General features: G+C 42.5%; 1 protein-coding gene across 1 annotated transcript; it reads left to right on the top strand.

Moving 5' to 3' along the window:
* Nucleotides 1–3,759: 3,759 nt before the first annotated feature.
* On the top strand, nt 3,760–15,063 carry LOC136424067 (uncharacterized). Its single transcript, XM_066412481.1, has 9 exons — nt 3,760–3,858; nt 4,998–5,102; nt 5,821–5,939; nt 7,210–9,789; nt 10,245–10,346; nt 11,070–11,267; nt 11,851–11,955; nt 12,434–12,547; nt 13,235–15,063. The coding sequence occupies exons 4-9, from the start codon at nt 9,672–9,674 to the stop codon at nt 13,255–13,257; spliced, it is 660 nt and encodes a 219-aa protein (XP_066268578.1). The 5' UTR covers nt 3,760–3,858; nt 4,998–5,102; nt 5,821–5,939; nt 7,210–9,671; the 3' UTR covers nt 13,258–15,063.
* The last annotated feature ends 147 nt before the right edge of the window (nt 15,064–15,210 follow it).

Below are 15,210 nucleotides of genomic sequence, written 5' to 3'. Positions count from 1 at the left end.
CAATGCTTAATGAATGAAGACCTTTATTGTATAATGATATGCATATTCATTTACAGAAACAACAACAGCGCAAACGACTGCATCAGGGACGACGATTGCGCCTGGTAAGAATTTCTCTGTTCAATAACGATGACCTACTTCTAATGATTCTTCTTCTTCTTCTTCTTCCGATAATGTCCATCGGCCGGATATCGGCCATCACTGACATGTCACGGGTCAAGGGTCAGGTTCTAAGCGGAACTGGACACCTTCGAGATGAAGGTGGCCAGGGACGAGGACTGGACTGTGGCTTCAGGCAATGTATTCCAGTCGCGGACGGTGCGTGGGAAAAAAGAGTACAGTCTGTAGTCTGTACGACAGTTGAAGTGTCGGAACTGTTGACTGTGAACTCTCCGTCTTCTCCTGTTGCTGTCAGTCAGGGGTTTCAGCGCGTCGCATCTCACACATGCCAGGCCGTGCTTGATCTTGTAAAGCATGGTGAGACGGATGGAGCGGCGACGGTCTTGCAGAGGGACCCACTGTGGTTGGTCGAGCATGTCAGAAACACTGGAAGTGTTTCTGTGACGGTTGAGGACGAACCGTGCGGCTCTGCGCTGGATCTTTTCGAGCTTGTTGGTGTTCCCGGTGGTGTGGGGGTCCCAGACACAGCAGGCGTACTCTACAATTGGCCGAACCAGGGCTTTGTATGCCAGTTCCTTGGTCTTACTGGAAAGAACCTTCAGGTTCCTCCTCAAGAAACCCAGCGTTCTGTTGGCCTTGGAGTATATGTTGTTAATGTGTGTTCCCCAGGATAGGTCTGTCTGCAGGGTAACTCCAAGGTACTTAGCAGATGACACTCGCTTGAGGGTGTGACCGTGGAGGGTGTAGCTGGAGTCCGCGTTGAGTGGCTTTCTACCACGTGTCAAGGGCAGCTGAATGCACTTGTCTGGATGGAAAGCCATGTCCCACTCCTGCTCCCAGTCTTCCAGCTTCTCGAGGTCCTCTTGTAGCTTTACTGGGTCTGCAGGGCAGGCGATCAACCGGTACACAACAGTGTCATCGGCAAATAGTCGGGATGGGGAGGAGATCCGCTTCGGGAGATCGTTTATGTAAGTGAGGAAAAGGCTCGGTCCCAGTACCGTGCCCTGTGGAACGCCCGACCTCACGCTCACATAGCTTGACTGGGCACCGTTGACCACCACGGCCTGCTTGCGGTCACTGAGGAAGTTCGCAATCCAGCTGTTGGTGCGTCCTCGGATCCCGTAGTGGTCTAACTTGTGCACGAGGAGGCTGTGGTTCACTCGATCGAATGCTTTCTCGAAGTCCATGATGATTACGTCAGTCGCAATACCATTCTCCATGGCTGAAGAGGCTTCTTCTACGAATTCAAGAAGCTGAGTCTCACAGGAGTGGTGCTTGCGGAAGCCGTGTTGTTGTGCAGACAGAATACTGTTCGATTCGAGGTGCTGCATGATGGCACTGACTAGGACATGTTCGAGGATCTTGGCGGGAACACTGGTGAGGGAGATGGGGCGGTAATTTGACGCCTTGTAGTGCTCTCCCTTTTTAAAAACTGGGGTCACCAGCGCCTCTTTCCAGTCTTGGGGTACTTGACCTGTGCGTATTGAGGACTGGTAGATGGTGGTGAGAATGGGGGAAAGTTCTTTAGCCAGCTCTCTCAGCACGCGTGGAGTGATGCCGTCTGGACCTGCTGCTTTGGTGGGGTTCAGACTTGCCAGGAGCTTCTCAATGCCGTTGGCTCTGATGGTTATGTTATCCATGGAGGGGAAGTCGTCACGGGAGTCAGGCAGCGAGCACCGGTCTTTAAACTCTGACGCTGTATAGGTGGTGCCTTCGCTGAACGCGGAGTAGAACTGCTTGTTCAACAGTTCAGCCTTCTGTTTGGGATCGGTGACGAGTTTCCCGTTGGACTTAAGGGCAGGCACGCCGGTGGTAGATTATAGTGGGCTGAAATTGCATGTGTATCATAACACCTATCTCCTTTGATCACACTGTTATTTTCATTTCTAAACTCTCTGTCATAGGAAGAACACTGAGGAACAGTTATTTTCTTTCTGTATTTATTTATTTATCTATTAATTTATTTATTAAGTTATTTCTGTGTGTACGTGTGTGCGTCACCGTGTGTGTGTGTGTTTGTGTGTGTGTATGTGTGTGTGTGTGTGTGTGTGTGTGTGTGTGTGTGTGTGTGTGTGTGTGTTTGTGTGTGTATGAGGAACAGTCATTATATCACTGTTCCGTATGCCCGAACCAAGAGACGGCAGCAATCCTTCCTGCATTGCGCCATCAGACTTCAACAATAATCTGGGTCCTGAGCTCCACTAACATTGTATCTCGAATTACAAGACCTGAAGTAACATTTTGAATATTTTGATAACTTTGTATTTGTATTCTAATGAAAAATGTAAGAAATTGTACTCAATTCAAGAGGGACGCAGTTGTGCTCGACATGCTTATGTACATTTGGTGAAAAAATTGGTAATAAATAAATTTGTATTAACCAAAGTTAAGGGTGACATTCTTTTCTTTGTTCCAGTGAGGAACGTTGTACGTCCAGAGGTTGTGATCGTGTTCGAACTTCAGGCCGTTTGGGCGCTGATCGTGATGGCTGTCATACTGTGGGGAGAGTACAAAGGTCGGTGCCATCGGTGTGTGTGTGGGTGTGATTGTGTGTGTGTGTGGGGGGGGGGTGATTGTGGGTGATTGTGATTGTGTGTGTGTGTGTGTACTTGTGTGTGTGTGTGAGTGTGTGTGTATCTTTGTGTGTATATGTGTGATTGTGGGTGTGAGTGTGTGAGAGTGGGCGTGCGTGTATGTGTGTGTGTGTGTGTATATATTTGTGTGTGTGTGTGTGTGTGTGTGTGATTGTGTGTGCGCGCGCGGGTGTGTGTGTGTGTGTGTGTGTGTGTGTCACTCTGTGTAAACACTTAACCAAGACCAGATCCTCACGTTTTTTCTTATGCTTCCTTTGGTCCTAAGACGTAATCTTGTATACATGTAGTTCGAAGACAGCTTCCTTAACTGACGTTCCCTTCTCTTTCTTGCAGATCAATGGGATATGGTGAAACACGGCAGCAGTTTCGGTCCGCTTCCCGGAGTTGTGATATCGGTGGTAGTGATCGCGCTCTTGGTTGCTCCGCCAAACAACGGGACTCGTACGTCAAACGGGTTTCATGTTTATCTGTTTAACATTATATTTAGCAAAGTTAAAATGTATTGCATCTAATCATAGACAGTAGATAGAATATTTATATACAAGGTCTTATGAATTTCAACTAAATGCGTGAAAAGTCAAGACCCAACCCCTCTGTCCAGTTCCGATCTAGACTTGTTTGACCTAACCCCTTTTGTTCAATTCAGACGTTTGACCCAACCCCCCTGTTCAATCCAGATTTGGTTGGACCCCCCTCCCCCGGCCATTCCACATTTTTGTGACCCACACAATCCTACCTCTTCCAACAAATTTTTTTAAGCCCATTGTGGATTGTTGGCATGTGATAAGGTCCGGACTATCAAAGAAATTACATGAAACTAGATTTGATTTTGGCCCCTGGTGGTGCCGCTGTAGGTTTTGTATCTCGTTTCTTGAACATGCTACGGTAACGATTAATCAGGTTGCCGATAGCCCTCGTGCTTCTAAAGAAGTGAGAAAAGCCTGGGCCCTCCAACAATTTTAAAACTACAGGGGCGTTTTAGTTGCAGCCTTTCTTATGATTCTATCATAAACTTTTTAACTTAAAAGTTTGTTTCTCTCAGGTAAGCAGGAAGCTTTCACCACCCTTATGGCCCAGTCATGTGTCTCGGCCGGTTTGTCCATCGGGGGAGGAATTGCAGGATTCGCGACCAAACATAACATCGGTGAGTTGGTGGCACTAGTGATGTGATGGCAACCACTCGTATTATCTTTATTCGTATTCAGATACATAGTACAGATACATAGTACAGATACATGGTACAGATACATAGTATAGATACAAATACAGAGTATGGTGACCGTGTCAATTGACACGGTAGCCTTCGCGTGAATTTGTTTTAAGGTGGATAACAGGTTGCGAATCTGAGACCCACACACTTTGGGCATCCGCCATCTCCAGCGGCACCAATTCGAGGGAGACGTGCTGGTTCTGGTTGGGATGCTTGCAGCGAGCTGCCGGATGACTCTTACACTCGAGGTCCGCCTTGATAACGCCAGCCCGCCTGGCGCTGAAGACAGCTGCCGTTGGAGACTTGTCCCTCTAACTGAGGGGGTGGCACTAGTAACTTGTCCATAAACAGATGCCATTACCGAAAACTGTATATTTTCCAAGTACTTTAAACACAACCAGGAGGTATCTAGTATCTTCCGACGCTTGGGTGACCATCTGTTACCTTCCTCAGGGCAATGCTGACTTGTTGTACTTGCCCACGGTCTTGATGATGGCCATTTTGGCATGTTGTTGGGAAAGTCGTGTAAAGCGCCTTTCCCAAGGGCACAAGATCGGTGACACGGTAGGATTCTAACCCGGGACCACTTGATTCTGAGTCGAACACGCTGCCGTTGCGCCTCACGGCCGCAAGGTGTCGCTGCTGCAGTGCGAAGAATGCGGTCCCAAACGCGACGTATCATGCATCCCACTCCCCTCATTAGCGACCTGAGAAAGGTGGACGCTATTGTTTGTTTGAACCTTTGTTTATTCATGATAAGCTCAAATCGGCACGCAGGCTGCTTTTCATTGAGGTCATGAGGGAAGAGGTAAGGGTCAGCACGGTGGGGTCAGATACAATATAACAGAGATACACAGTCATTTGAGTCCTAATAACTCTATCAACATATATCATTACATATTCATGGTACAACAATATACAATTTCTACAACATACAACATAAAGTAGGGCGAAACCTGGTTCATGGTCCGTGTTCTTTCGTTTAGTTCATTTCCATTACTTCAAGAGCTTCTTAAAGGAAGTCAGATTCTGTTTTGTGGGTTTTGTAATTCTTTCTTTTTTGCTGCTTCCAGGCGTGGGACCGAGGTTCTCTTACGCCACCAATTCCCTACTGATCGCTGTGGGACTGATGACTGGCATCTCCGGAACTATTAATTCGGTTGTCCACATCGGACAAGGTAACTGGATGAACCACTATTTACTTAAAGGCCCTCTATGTAGTTTTTTTTGGGGGGGGGGCAAAATTAGAAATGTTCTTATGAATAAATGTAATCGCGAAGGACATGTTCAACCACTTTTCAGCGGATTTTCATTTTTGTTTCATATTTCTGGACGCATATGCGACATATTCGAACGCAATTCGCATGCGCCGCTGTCGAAAATTCGAATACCGCATTCCGACGTTGAAATTGATGTTGTTACAATTTTGTCCAGGGACACCAACTTTTCTCTACTTCTGGCGCATAACGCTTTTAGGTATGTATTTCTGGTGGATATGACATGAATAAAGTTCAGCACGAAAAAAATACATTCTGCATGCCTGACCCCCACAGTCCTTCGGCCAGCCCTTGATCCGACCCACGGTCAGACTGGTACCCTATATGTATGGCCTCCGTCGGTCAGTATTGACCATGGTAAAATCCTAATTCACAACAGCCCTACAGCATCGACTATGGCTAAACAGCCCTATACGAGAATGGCAGTCTCTGCCACAAAAATCACATCTGTAAGCTGACTCAGTTCTGTTGCAAAGCTCTTTTCTGCGGATCCGCTTTTCTTCTGCGCTGTGCATCAGTCTGGCTTCTTCTGATTTGAGCTGTCTGGATAGTGTGCATCTCCACCTGGAACGGTCACTTGCACCATGTGTATTCTGAATAATGTCTTTTTTGTTTTCAGCCAGCGGCCTAGCCGGAGTCATCCTCGGTGCCATCGTCTCTTTCCTGTGGGTGGTGGCCTTCGCTTGGTACATGTCCCGTTGGTGTAACAAGGGGCAGTCACCGCAACAAGGGGAAACGGTAACATATTTCTGCATTCTTTACACTGTACGAAATGGCCTCGGATCCTGACGTATCCGGACAGGAGAACTCGGAGATCCGGAACCTCAGATCCGTAAGAATCCAGACGGATACGGGGGCCGTATTGTACTAAAACAACTCAAATTTACCTGAATTAAATTGCATGTGCAAGTGGTATACCACATCAGTGTACCACTTGCACATTTAGTTTAATGTAGGTAAATTTGAGTTGTTTTAGTACAATACGGCCCCCGAAACCGTCTGGATTCTTACGGATCTGAGGTTCCGGATCTCCGAGTTCTCCTGTCCGGATACGTCAGGATCCGAGGCCATTTCGTGCAGTGTTAGCCATAGTGACTCTCTCAGTGCTTAAGCCCTGCTTTTTATAGAGGCCCTGGAAAATAAAACAATACTATACGTTTTTGAAGGTTAGACATCCAGGTGAACAATATATAAAGAAAATTCAAACTCTACAACTGGATAAAAATTCGGAGATTTATTTCCGGACGTTTCAAGTGACATCAATCACTCTTCTCCAGCGTCACTAAAATGAACTAGTAGAGCTAACCACTACTTATTTACAATAACTAGAAAAACAAAACAAAACAATACTATTTATACATAGGGAACAGCAGATTTACACACTGACAGGTACCAATATTGCTATCCATACTAAGTTGCTATCCATGTCGTTCGTAACATGAAAGTGTTCCTTCGTTTCTCCAACCTGAAGCTAGCAATCGATTCCAGCATCCGACTCTAGCACTGAGATTCAACTCCCGATATAAAGGCTCTAGTCGTCTCATTGACCAAGTGCTGACGTCACGTGTACGTAACATCACGTGACTTGGTGGGAACATTCGAACAAGAATGCAGAGCGACAATTAGTTCACCATGTTTTATCAGAACGAAGTCAAGCTGCTCATAAATGTCTCATTTCTTAGAGTATTGGAGATTCTTTTTACACAACCGGTAATTCTCACCTGCTAACGTTTCGATGTCTGTCAGACACCTTCTTCAGAGCTTCTGACAGGAGTACTGCTTCTCACCGCTATAAGTAGCCGACGCCACCTACATCGGCTACTTATAGCGGTGAGAAGAAGTACTCCAGTCAGAAGCTCTGATGAAGGTGTCTGACAGACATCGAAACGTCAGCAGGTGAGAATTACCGGTTGTGTAAAAAGAATCTCCAATACTCCATGTTCTACCAACCTGATGAAATTATTTTCGGTTGTCTCACTTCTTTTTTCCAATCTATCATTTTCTACAGAATGCCGCTGTAGCTGTGTGAAAAAGAAAGTGGCAGACGCCGCTGCAGCAGTAATGTTAGAGATTCGTGTTTAGAGTACCGTAGTACCTTAGTGACGTCACAGCCGCCATGTTAGGTGGTTAAACCAAGACTCCGTGGTTAAACTCAGAAAAGTCATTCCTATTTGCATGTGTATAATGTGTAATTACTTTTTTTTTATTTAGCACATAACAAAGATACAATAGGCGAAAATGATAATGAAGATGATAATATGACTCTGTAAGGGTGACTGAATAGCTTACGTGCTTTCATATTCCAGCTAGGGGCTACAGAAATGGAGATGGGCGCCACCCCTATGTGTCTTATCAAGACATCTGGGACACTGTGCATTGGTCACTCTAACTGCCAGTGTAGCATAGATTGAATAAGTCAAATTTAGCACTGAACGAAAACAATTACATAATGCAAATATCCATTCTAATATTGAAATCAAACATGAGTGAACACCATGTCGAACTTATGTCGTAACTACATGTCTGTAATCAAATGTGCACATTCAAATTTTTATCTTTCAACTTCCGGATTTAATCGTCCAACATGGCGGCAATACTGACGTCACAATCACGTGGGTGAAACCGTATAAATACACGTTTCTTCGTACATGAAGCTCGTTTCAAGGCAAGGCGCCAAACGATTATATTGTCAATGTTCCTATTCGAGAAAAAACACCCATGGAAATGATCCTGAAAGGTTATAAGGGTGAAGTCTAGCTCTGGTGATTCTATGTATTTCAGCTTTCCAACAAAAATCCAGGAATATCCAAATCTTGCATGATGTACAAAATGACTAACGAACTTGTGGACATATTTACTGATAAGTTTCTGATACCAGCTCAGAAAAGGACTAGAATATAGTCATGGCAGAGTTATCAATCAAGGATTTCCCGAGAACCATAGTAGAATGGAACTCGTTGTCATCAAGTACTGTGGGAACATCCTCACTAAATAGCTTTAAAGAAACAGGGTCGAGCGGAGGGATGGTTTATAGATAGGAATCATAACATTATATGATGAATGAACTTTATTGCTCGACAATTGTACATGGCACAATGTATGACAAGAATGACAATGCAATAAATACAATGGGTACTAAACTAGTCTATTCTATTCTATTCTATTCTTTTCTGAAAACTATAATTACAAGAATAGGAACGTAAATAGCCTACTGATATAATATACGTTAAACGTTTCGGTCTGTTACAATATATTATCTCTTTCGTAAAACACTACATACGTATTGGCCTAAGTACGTAGATATGGTGTCGGGGCATGACATAAGTAGATTGAAAATGTCTGTGTTTGCCTTTGGCAAGGGTTTGCTGGATTTACATGTGATCATATCCATTAATTTTCGTCTATCTACAGTAAATGCGAGGTATGTCATTAGGAAATGATATTCATCTTCAACGCTAGCTTGACATGAAGGGCACCGTCTCTGGTTGGCTGGTATATTATGATATCGACCTTTTTCTATTTCCAAACAGTGAGAACTGATTCTTGTAAACATTATATGTACTTGTAAACATCAACGCAGTTATAATAATGAGCTCGTGGGAAGATGCTTCTAGTTATACATATCAATGTTCATATATGTTGCAATGATCTAAATATAAATGTATACATCACACGGTTGTATATTTATAAAGAGGGAGACCAAAAATTGGACTTGTATGACTTATAATAATATGAATTTTATATGATTCATGATATAAACGTACGATTTGAAAGACAACTGAACCAACACAAAACTTACAAAATACACTTCCATATCAATGAAATTCTTTTAACACCCAAAAGTGTGAGAAACCCTGAAAGGTCGCATTTAATCACCACGCACTCTTTCTCTATATTTACTTACTTTATTTACTTGGACGGAGAAGATATTTAACCAAATAAACCAGTCTATAACCTGATGGAACTATCTATACTATATACACACTAGCCGATATGAGTTGCGGTGCTTTGTGATCTAAATACATTCTGTTAAACTTTAACCTCGTGACGTACGGTTATATCGATAGATCTGTGTCAAAGGGCACGGAACCCCTTTTAGATAGCCCCCAAAGCAACAATAATCTCGGTGTGGTAACTCCTCTGGCACGTCATCAGTCTATTTTGGCGACTTTCTACTCTTTTCAGCCACCTCTGGAGCCTGGTAGGGGCTATGGATTACGTTGGTAAATAGCAAAACAGAGCAACAGCAAAACGCCAGGCTTAGCCTTTCGCTGAGACTTTGGTGACCCAGAAATGTGTCCAGCATGTAAGTGAACTTCGCCCTCTTGACCGCGTGTTAGCCTTTTGAGTAAGTCCACTCAACAACAGAGCTTCGTGAAGCTGACCAGACCAAGTAAGTGCAAACCCGTGACTGGTAGGACAACACAACCACCGCGTTTCCGTAAGGATAGCTCAAGCTAACAAGCAAGGATGACAGGCCTGACAGCTCGCTCGCTATTCGTAGGGGTCGTTCTTGTTGTACTGCTACCACTGACGCCTTCTGCGCAAACAACAGCTCCGGTTACAGTGGAGACTACAGCAGGAACAGGTAAGGGTGTTTCTTTCCTGCTCTGTATTTTTTCAACCCCTATCTTTCTCTCTCTGTCATTGTGTATGTATTTATGTATTTATGTGTGTGTATGTGTGTGTGTATGGGTGTGTGGGTATATGTGCATGTATGTGTGCAGGTGCGTATTTATGTATGTATGCGTTTGAGTGTGTGTATGTGTGTGTGTGTGTGTGTGCATGTATGAGGTGTAAGTGTGCATGTGTGTCATTTTTGAGTACGTATGTGTGTGTGTGTTTGAGTGAGTGTTTGTATGAGTGAGGGTGTGTGTGTTTGAGTGTATGTTTATGTGTGTGTATGTATGTGCGTGAGTGTTTTCGTGTGTCTTAGCTGCAGTTTCTGTATGTTCGACCAGAGGGCGCATATTGTCTATTTCTGTGATAATGGAATCGCCGACAGAATTTGTTGTGATCTCTTGTCGTATTTTGTGTTTTCAGATCCAAGGGCTGCTACACGAGTGGAAAATTTGATCGTGTTTGAATGTATTTCTTTGTGGGCCCTCATCGTGACGGCTACCGTTCTGGCGGCAGAGATGCGTCGTAAGTCGTTTTCATTTTCTACGCCAAAAAGAGTTACTCAAGTAACTGTATAAAACCTTTTTGAAAATTCAAGATTTTCAAAAGCTTCAGAATTTTATCCACTTGTTTGAGTAATTCTTTTTGGCGTATCTCATTACTTAGATGTCCAAAATTCATCAACGATTTTATTTTCTGTTTGTTTGATAATATTGTACAAAGAAAGATTATGCTTGACTAATAAAATAAATCAAACGATAGGAGAAATTTACAAAGGTTCTTTCGCCAAATGGCCTTAGACCCGCTGAAAAGTGCTAGGAGATGTGTAGGTGAACGAGTAGCTGTAAGGCTTCCCTCTCACTGGACCCGCGGCACGCTGGCTGCGGCCGATCGTTTTGACAAAACACTCAGCGACTTTCACTGACAAAAAACGAATCTTTTCAAGCATTGTGTCTTCTTGTCTTTTTGTGTGTGTACTATTAATACTTTTGAATGATATTCCCATTATAAAGTCAATGGTAGAATAAATCCAGTATAAGACGCAGCGACGCCGCCAGCGTACCGCAGGTCCAGTGAGAGAGGGGGGGGGGGTCGCTGGTTAGGAGCTAAATTTAGACGCAATTTTGGACTTCGTATCGGAAGTTTAAAGAGCCTGTTCTTTTTCACGAAGGTACAAAGTCCCTGAACTCTTGTTTGTTTCAATTTATGTCTTTAGTCAGTCCACTTCTTCTTTTTTCTCTCCTGCAGAAGCAAAAGCTGTGGTGAAGTATGGTAGCATCATCGGCCCGCTGGTTGGGTGTGTGCTGGCGATCATTGTCATCATAGTAGAGTGTCTGCCGCCCAACAATGGATTCAACCTGATCGTCACCCAGGCTTCCATTGCGGCCTGCTTTAACGTCGTGTCAGCTACTTTCCTATTCCAATACTGTTGTAAGAAGAACATGGGTAAGTTTGTTATAAAACGAAGACTGAATGCTTTGGTCCCATTTTCAACCCGGGTCCCTGTTGGGCTGTTTGCGAAAACGAAAAATAGAAAAAATGTGCATATCAAGAATACACAAGATATGGTTAGGAGTATTCTTTTAGGTCAAAATGTTATTGAAATGAAATCACCTCTAGATCTATCATTCATGTAAAACTTTAATCTGTTCTTTGTTGTCTTTCAGGTCATTTTTTTTTAGTTCCCATAGGCTGCCCGGTCTGGGCAGGGCCCCTCTTTGGAAATAGGACCAATGCTGGGGTTTATATGCATTCCAAAAGGAGCCCTTTTCCAAAATATCCCTGTTCCCAGTAAATTTTAAGATATTTTTTAATCATTCCATAGTCTTGATCTGTGAACAAAGGGAACAAATTGAGAGAGCGTATAGGACCCCTCCGCTCCCCGCTTATATAATGACAATGACAATAAAGTTTATTGCATATTCATGCCCAGCAGAGGGCTAAATGCATTACAATATCAAGAGAATATTAAGAAGACTATGCTGTACTTATATTTCTTGAGTAACGTGTACAAAATGTTGCTTTTCAGGCGATGAAATAGAGGTGCCCTGTACCTTCATGATATTCCAGTTCTCTCTCGGCTGCATGGTTGGCCTGGGCGGGACCATTGCCTCTGCCTTCAACGTAGAACCAGGTAACGGACTACTTATGGTCTCATTAATGAGTTTTTTTTTCGTCCCATAGGCTTACGTGCTATAATACGTGTTTTACATGGGTGCGTTCGTAATAAGGCTATAAGAAATGTACCATCGTTATGATTCTAAGTTGAGATCATTTACTATAAGTCATGTAAAAAATGGCAACAACTTCAATGCATACAATCTCTGTTTAAAGAATGATACTTGAATGAGACCTTATGGACTAAAATAACAACGTTCTTTATTCATGACCAGATATTCACAAGAGCCGACGTTTCAGTGATCATTTCCTCAAGGTATAAGACTTGTTATACTTTGCACTGCAGCTAGGTGTCGCTGCTACAGTGTTACAGATGCGGTTCCAAATGTAAAGTTTTTGTCACGTATACTGAGATATTGTCTACGTATACAGTACGTAGATATTGCTCTGAATATCGATCGTAACCCGTCTTTACATTATTTTGTATTTTTTAGGGACAGGAACACCCGGTATTGTCTTCGGTGTGATTTGTACTGTCGGCATTGTTGTAGTGTTCGTCTGCTACATATACCATGTCTGCTGTGGAAAGAGTGGCTCCAAAGTTAACGGTAAGGCCAAAGGAAAAAAAAATGTGTTCCGGTTACGGTCGGCAAGTAGGGATTCCCCCTTTTGGTTTGGTCAAAGTGATAAAAAATACAGTTTGACATTGCAAAACTGGATTTATAAGAACACTGGTATTGTCAACATCATATTGTACTTATACAAATTGTACAAGCACAAGTAGTTATCTCTGAACTGAACAAAGAAGCCAATGTTTACAGCACATTGCTCGTCTTTTACATATACCATGTCTTCTGTGGAAATAGTGGCGGTAGTTAACGGTAAGTATGACCAAGGTGGTAAAGTAAAGAGGCGCGCTGGTGCACTCCCGTGCAGAAAAGAGAAACGGAGAAAGGCACATATATTGGATATTAAATAATGAGGAATTGTGCCAACTTTGAACAGAACGCGTATTCCGGTTCCTGATGTCCGCTCTGAATTCAACTGGCTTCACCATCAAACCTCTCCTCACTATAGAATCTGTAACATAGAACATGTTTAGTCTTGTGAAACAGAAATAAGTATGCCCATAGTGGTACAGTAAAAAGGCGTACAGAAATAAGCATGTGGCCAATAGTGATATGTATTATCATATCCGTTAAAAACCTCAATGAAAAACTGCGATTTAACGTTGTTTGGGTAGATAAGCCTAAGTGATTTAGATAAGAGCTAAATAAACGATTTTGTTTTCACAGAAAGTTTTAAGCTCACCGCCTAGCCCTCTGGGGAGCCCCCCGAGTTGCTAACATCAGAGGGGTCATCGAAGGTCAACTTCTCCGGAATCTAACATCATCAGGTTGCATTTGAGCGTACGACTTACGTCTTTATATAGATTGAACATAAAAGAAAACAGAACACACGGCAAAACGTACAAAGCACACATCTACATCAATGAAATTTTTTTAGATTCTATGAAGGTTTTTAGTCTCTCAACTCAACAACACTTTAATACGAAAGGTTTTGGTCTCTGAACTGTCGCCGCCATGTTGATGTTCGTACATCGTTGTCGATGAAGACCTCGACTTTAGTCACTCTTGTGGGTGCGGGAGTGGCTGATGTTATGCTATATATAGGGTCACATTTCTAATCCGGGGCCCAGCCGGACAGTCTTTGGGAACGAAAAGTATGATATAAAAGACAGCAAAAACACAAAACGTACCCAAAATTATTTAAGAGCATAGCTTGTGCCAATTTATGGACATACATTTTAATTTTTCGTTTTCGCAAACAGTCCGGCCGGGTTCCGGTTAGGAACTGTGACCCTAGCATAAGATAAGGGGTATTACACGAAAACGCCAGGTGAAAATGCGTCACACACGAAGCGACAGAATGGGGTCAGATTCCCGGTGCTGAATTATGCGGGTCCGGTTTTGTCTCAGATAACACTGAAGAATTCAGTGCAGGAAGGGAGTGTCAGCCGGATGCGATCGCATCATTGCTGAGTGTATGTTCATTCGTCCACCGTAGTTGAGCATCTTGTTCGATAGTAAGTTCTTCACAGCTGATGATCAAAGCAGATTGACAGATTACCTTCATTGTTTTCATTATGATCATTATTATTATTTCTATATGTTGATATTTCTGTTTGTATTATCAGTTATTTTATGTACGTAGGGCCCCTCTGAAAAGCAGTGGTAACCACTGAGCAGGGCTACCCTGGATAAATATGACAGAATAGATAACAGATAATTTTATTCCCTTCGCCAAGAAACTTACAATTTTGGTCGCGTTTGTATGTTTGTACGTATGTATGTAGTTTTGTATGTAATTGAACAGCACAGCTTTGAATGGATCATGATGAAAATTTGTAGATAGGTCTATAGAAAAAAAAGTTAGATTTCGGGTCCAGCTTTCCTTGTAACGTTTGTAATTTTGTGGGAGATTATGACCACATGTTCCTACAGTGCAAAGGACTAACTTAATTCTGGAATATTTTCTGCGAGTTGATATATAAATGCTTTAAATACAACAGTGAAATAAGTTGTAATTGTACATAAACACATTGGACATAAAATAAGTCGAAAGGTCTATTAAATGATCGATCTTTTATTAATTATTGAAAAGAGTGTCATCTTTAAAAACCTGTGCACTGGTGGCAGCAATAGAAGTGATAACTTATATAAAAGCTTCAATGCTGAAGCTACACTGCCATTGAATTTCGTAGTTGTAAACAAAAAATGTGCTTTGTCGAACATTTGAAGTGTACTTTGCGCCGTAAGGGTCTTGTCTATGGAAATCGCAATGTATTTTTATGAATAAAGTTTTTTTCATCAATGAAAGAATTATTTCTCATTATCTCCAATAGATATCAAAATAACTCCTTGGAGCTGCAACTTTTTTCAAATTGTGTTCAGGGCAAGCTAAGGTCATGTGTACAGACTAAGAAATAAGATTGTATTTTATTGTTGTACTTCAATGTAATTGTAATGTTAAGTGGTCCGCAACATCAGCTTGGCTGCCTGGCGCTCCACTATCTATTGTCTTGTTGCAATTTTTAATAAAGAATAAAGAATTGCCTCATTTACTTCTGCTTGTGTTTGAGACAAATTAAGAGACCATAAATTTGAAGGTTTTAACGCACGTCACGGTGTAATCATGCCTTGTCATAAAGTTTTGTTGTGAGAGATTGCCATTTAATCAGGTCAAGCAATGGAATAGTTTATAGAGGTAG

The sequence above is a fragment of the Branchiostoma lanceolatum genome, chromosome 18 (assembly GCF_035083965.1).
Source record: "Branchiostoma lanceolatum isolate klBraLanc5 chromosome 18, klBraLanc5.hap2, whole genome shotgun sequence".
Lineage (NCBI taxonomy): Eukaryota > Metazoa > Chordata > Leptocardii > Amphioxiformes > Branchiostomatidae > Branchiostoma > Branchiostoma lanceolatum.
This window is presented reverse-complemented; position numbering and strand designations above follow the sequence as displayed.

Excerpts from the sequence above, each read along its gene's own strand:
- LOC136424067 (XM_066412481.1), top strand. The coding sequence starts at position 9,672 with ATGACAGGCCTGACAGCTCGCTCGCTATTCGTAGGGGTCGTTCTTGTT. Across the intron at positions 11,956-12,433 it reads TGCCTTCAACGTAGAACCAG|GGACAGGAACACCCGGTATT; the intron begins GTAACGGACTAC and ends TGTATTTTTTAG. Across the intron at positions 12,548-13,234 it reads GAGTGGCTCCAAAGTTAACG|AAAGTTTTAAGCTCACCGCC; the intron begins GTAAGGCCAAAG and ends TTGTTTTCACAG.